Source organism: Grammomys surdaster, unplaced genomic scaffold (genome assembly GCF_004785775.1).
Source record: "Grammomys surdaster isolate TR1022 unplaced genomic scaffold, NIH_TR_1.0 194, whole genome shotgun sequence".
Lineage (NCBI taxonomy): Eukaryota > Metazoa > Chordata > Mammalia > Rodentia > Muridae > Grammomys > Grammomys surdaster.
Window position 1 is genome coordinate 12,705,184 of NW_021604639.1, and position 5,725 is coordinate 12,710,908.

The 5,725-nt window shown below is 41.3% G+C and overlaps 1 protein-coding gene across 1 annotated transcript in view; it reads right to left on the reverse strand.

Annotated features, from left to right (window-relative positions):
* LOC114623178 (scm-like with four MBT domains protein 2) overlaps positions 1 to 3,968 on the reverse strand; it is a gene marked incomplete at its 5' end in the record, with an annotated part of 57,724 nt that extends 53,756 nt beyond the window's left edge. The window contains one exon of the mRNA XM_028769858.1: positions 3,886 to 3,968. Within this exon, the coding sequence (XP_028625691.1) occupies positions 3,886 to 3,968 (83 nt within the window). The remainder of the gene's footprint in view (positions 1 to 3,885) is intronic.
* Between the last annotated feature and the right edge of the window lie 1,757 nt (positions 3,969 to 5,725).

Here is a 5,725-nt window from a genome sequence, read left to right on the forward strand (position 1 = left end):
ATATATATATATATATATATATATATATATATATCCACTGCTTAGGGAGCCCTGGTTGATCTATAAAGATAAAGCTGCTGACCCAGTGCACACAACCATATGTACCCACAGCTAGTCATGATACAGAACAGCCCCTTCCCCACTTCCCCACCTCTTCCAAGCACCCTTGCACTAGCACTGCATACCCAGTCCTTGATGTTCAGTTCCTACTGGCCATCCATGTGGCTTTCATGTCTATATTCCATCTACTTATTTTATATTATCGCATAGACAGCATTGCACTCTATGATGCTTTATGAATCCATGTTGCAGCCTCAGCCTCTGGGACTTTGAGAAAACTAACTTAGTTGATGGTTAGTTTTGAAAGTCAACTTGCAGGCTAGAGAGATGGCTCAGCGGTTAAGAGCACTCAGTGACTGCTCTTCCAGAGGTCCTGAGTTCAATTCCCAGCAACCACATAGTGGCTCACAACCATCTGTAAGGAGATCCAGTGCCCTCTTCTGGTGTGTCTGAAGACAGCTACAGTGTACTCACATACATAAAATGAATAAATAAATTTTTAGGGGAAATTAAAAAAATTTAATTTCTATGCATTAAAAAAAGTCAACTTCCCACAACTTAGAATAATCTGGGCAGAGTCTTCATGAGAAATTATTCAGATCAGGCCTGAGAGCATGTTGTGGGGATTGTCTTGATCTCTGGTTGAGAGAGGGAAGTCCTATCCTGAATGTAAATATGAACATTTCCTGGGCTGGGTCATGAACTGTAACAAGTAAACAGCAAGGGGAGCTTGGTTTTGTTCTTGACTATACCAGCTTTGAGGTCCTGCCTTGACTTTCCTGCTTTTATCTGAAGACTGTAAGCGGGAATCTTCCACCTATGTTGCGTTTAGTCAAGATATTTATCACAGCAAGAGAAACGAAACCACTATGCTTAGCAAAATGTATTTGTGGATCATTTCTGCAAGAATCATATATGGTCTGCTCTATTTTATGGCTGAAGAGTTAATGCATATGCACCACAATTTATCAATCAATTTGCCGGTTGAGGGACATTGAACCATTTTCAAAACTTGTATGTTTGGTTGGTTGTTTCACACCAGTCTTTTAGTTACTCCATGTGTTGTCAGCTCGGGCGTCATACTATGAGTAAGGAAACCTGTCCATGCTCCTTCTTTCTAACTGCTTCCTCTCCTCCACATGTGAGTGTGCTCCACTACACTCATGTGAGTTGTTTTGGTCCTGAGTCTGGAGTTAAGTAGCTATTTACAGAGAACCAATTCTATAGGAGTTTTCTCCATATGATGAACAAGGCTCTCACCAAATATTACTCTCCAATAAATGTGACTTTTCCCACACAGCAGCTACTATAAATTGCAATCAAATATGCTAGAGTACTATAAAAAAAAGCGTATCTATTTTGAAATATATAAACTCATCTAAACAGATTCCTAAGACCAATAAAAGACTATATCGTTATATGACTCTTGGGGGGAGAGAAATCAGAGTAATTTAGATTTAAGTGTCTTTTTATAAAAGAAGTTGTAAAGGCAATTGTATCCTTATGTAATCAGAACAAAAATTATGTCTTGCCCATTTTAAAAAGTCATTTTGCTCCTTCCTTTCACGTTTCTCTGGAAATGGGAAGGAGATATGTTTTCAGAGGGTTTTTTTTTCTTCCTGTGAGTCATCCTATCTCATTCACACAATTATGTATGAAGCCTCTTTCTGGCAGCACAGCTGGATGACTGCGTGGAGAACCTGTAAGTTAAAAAGCATTTCATCTCACTTAATAAGGAAAAGCTACAAACCACATAACCTCTTTTCATTTCCTCTCACTGCTTGAGGGTGATTTATAAAGGATCAATAACAAAACTGTTACCTCTGGGTTTCTTTTACTGAGCATTTGGCTATGTCAATCCATCCTATAACCAACTCTGATTGTTAAAATGTCCCCAAGGAAATGTCTTCCACACAGCTCTCCTCTGGTACACATGAGATGCGTGATTAAAAAATGAATTCATAATAAGCACTGCATTAAAGAGCACTTGTAGCAAGCTAACAAATTCAGCAGAGTCCCAGTATGGGATGCATATGCCAGCAGGCAGACAACTCTCCTGTCTATTAAATAAACAGGGAGCCAGAAACAAAAGCATTCCTAATGAATACACCAGCAAATTCATTAAGCCAGATTTAATCTTGGTGACTGAATCCTGAACGATCCAAAGCCAACCTGGTCTGTGGTTAATTGCTCCAGAATGAAATGCCATGTAGATACTCCTGGATAAAAGGAAAATTTCTGGGGGCTGGGGAGATGGCTCAGAGGGTAAAGTGTCTGCCTTTATAAGTACAAGAATCAGAGTTCAGATCCCCAGTACCCATGAAAAAGCCATGGGTGGAGCATATAATAATCCTAGGACTGGTTACTTTATCTTTGTAAAGATAAAGAGTCAAAAAAGAAATGCTTCTCTTGTGAGATAAAAGTCACACAACCTGGAACAGGTTTTGTGGCTTCATGGGCCTCCTTGACCTCAGTCCATGAAAGATGGGCCAGTAGATTCTGAGACAGTGACAGCAACATAATAAAAAGTCATGTGTCACTAGATTTGATAAGCCTCAAAGGGTCCTGGAACATAGCCATACCTGTCCCCATCACACAGTTTGAAAGGCATCCCCAACAGTTCTATGTTTCTGCATAGAAACCATTCTATACAACGTTAATGTCATTAACCAAACAGTCATAAGAGTCAAGAGAGTCCTGCTCTCCAACTCCACTGCTCACGTTCCTCTCTACCTAAGAGTATGCACGACCCCCAAAATTCAAACTACCTCATTTTTCATCACCTCATTTTGACTTATGCTCAGAGGTGCTTCTGTGAAACCAAGGCTTTCCATTCTTACTCTTTGAATTCTACTATCCCTGTGATGCAGACAGTCACTCATTCAGTAGCTCTGGGCACATGAGATCAGAAGCAAGCCTTTCGATTAGCAATGCTACATAGGGTGGGAACTGCAGGTCATCTCTTCTTAGCCTGGGAGATTTATTTGCCTAACTACAGGTATGTTAGACACACTTAGCATACCCATGCTTCCTTTTTAAAACAGAGGTAATGTTTTATACCCCTCCCTACAGTCTCCAGGGTTGATGAAACCTAAGAGAACAATTTAACAACTACTTTACCAAACTTTACCTTACTCCCCTCTAGGTATTCAATAATTCATTTATCCATTACTCAATATTAAAATGCAATTGTGATGGCAATAATGTAAGTTTTAGAGTAGGCACAGCCAAAGCTGTTTAGCTGGCATCTTACTAGTAACGAAAGCACTTCCTAAAGTATTTGTTTTTTTTTTTTTTTTTTTTTGTCTGTTGAAAGCAAGGTATCTTGTAGCCTGGGCTAGCTTTGAATTCACTGTGAATGAGAGAATGACTTTGAACCTCTAGTCCTTTTGCCTTTACCTACAAAGTGAAGGGATTACAGGCATACAGTACCTGTATGCATACTTCACGAGGGGCTGAGAATTGATACCAGGGCTTCACACACTCCAGGCAAACGTTCTATCAACTAAGCTACATCCCCAGCCCAGGATAACACATTCTAACAAACTTCAGGAGCAGGGCACCTTTTACCCTTGACTCTTCTGAAAGTAAACACTAAACTGGAACAGGATCAAGCTGATTTGCATTTGTTAGATGGTTTATCAGAGCAGGCTGGTGCTATCCTAACACAAGCAATATGAAATGAAGCTTGTTCAAAACCAGTGGCAGTTTCACTCACGGTCTTTCTGTGTCAGGTAGTACTCCATACTCGGTCACCAAATAGGAGAGAAGGTACAAGGAATAGCATCTACAACTTTAAAAGGGAGCAGATGGGAAGGGTCTTACATTTTTGAAGCAGAAGGGAGGTGCTTCTTCTGCCTCGCGCTGCTTGTGATAATCCACCCAGTTAAAATCCTGGCCTGAGTAACCTGTGAGGGAGAAAACAGAGATAACATGGGCTTAGCTGAGCCGGATTCCAGGCAAATGATCACCCTTGTGTTGGGGGGAGGGCCGGGGGGGTCTCCGAGAAAAATAAGAAACGTACATTTAGAACCAGAGTGAAGTCTTTCCAAGCAAGAGAGCCTCCTTGATGATCAAGTGAAAATGCTTAAGAAACTGGAAAGTACTAAATACACGTATGGGAGGTGTGGTTACCTAGGACCCGAAACCACGGAAGGAAGTTGGGACCAACCTCCTGTCTTAGGGAAGCTCTTGACAATGGGGAGAATGGCTACTGAAAAGAACAGTAAAGAATTTGACTGGAACACATTATTTGTATCGTGTGTGTGTGTATGTGTGTGTGTGTGTGTGTGTGTGTGTGTCTGTGTGTGTTCAGAAATCTCTTAAAAACTTATTTTACATGAACTTGAACAAACAAAGAGAAGGCACTAAATGAAGTTACCAGCAATGCTACCTTCCTAGGAGTGAGGCTGTAGTTTTGCCTGGTCACTCTTCCCAATCAAAGCAAAACAATTAGATGCCCCACTCCCTTTTCCACTAAGCCCTTGCATCAGTGTGACTGCACAGATGATGTCTATATGAGGTGGGAGTTTCCTTTTCCAGCTTGGCCTTTCTCATTTAGGGTCCAGACGTGCTCCCATCTCCTGGAACAGCTTCTCATGTTTGCCAGGATGAATATACATTATATATGTCCATCCCCTATGTGGCATGGATAAGATCTGAACGATTCAACTAAATGCAGCACACTTGTTTCTCAAGCCCTTCCCAGAATCTTCTATCTACCCCTCAAAGCCTTTCACAAGAGGAGACCTGTGTCTCCCAGTTCTCTGTTCTGCACCCTCAGCGGAAAGGTACAAAAGCCAGCCACTTACAAGCCTGCTTCCTTCACTTAGAGGGACTTTGCCACACAAGCCTTTACTCCTCAAACTGCTCTCTGTTCTGTGTTTACAGCTTAAAATTCATTTCCTTCTACTGTTTGCTCTGCTTGGTAGGGCTTTACCTTGTCTATGAACATACAAAGTCCTTTGAGCTCAAAATAATCTGAAGCTGAGGTAGCTAACGTCAGCCTTGGCTTCTGTCTAGCATCTCTTCCCTATAATTCTACTACTTCCTCCATTAACTCTGTCTATGAATAAAAAAGTCTATGCAAGGGGCTGGAGACAGGGCTCAGGGATAAGAGCACTTGATACTCTTCCAGAGGACCAAAGTCGGTTCCCAACACCACTATTAACACCAGCTCCAGAGGACCTGAAGCCCTCTTCTGCTTACCAGTCATCACCATACGCAAGGTAATCACCCACACAGATACACATGCATATGCAAAAGTAAACATCAAAACTTCATGAGAGTATGCAGTAGAAACATCTGGAAAATCCAAAACAGATGAATGGCAACATGCTTTCATTACTGTTTGTACTCATGAAGAAATGTGCATGTGTGGAGAACAACCTTTATACCATGCGTGGGTCCTGGAGACTCAACTCCGGTCCTCATGTTTGAGAGACAACTACTTTACCAACTGCGCCATCTCTCCAGTACAAAGTATTTTCTAATACTCATAGAATTGTGTATTTGGATGTTCTATATGGCTAATGTATGGTCAGATAAATGTTCGCATTTGGAAGTCACCCCTGATTGTTTTGCATAGATGTTTAGCCAGGTTTTCTAAAACCAACTTCTAATGGGCTACAAAGTGTCACACTGAGTACCATCATGGACCTGGATA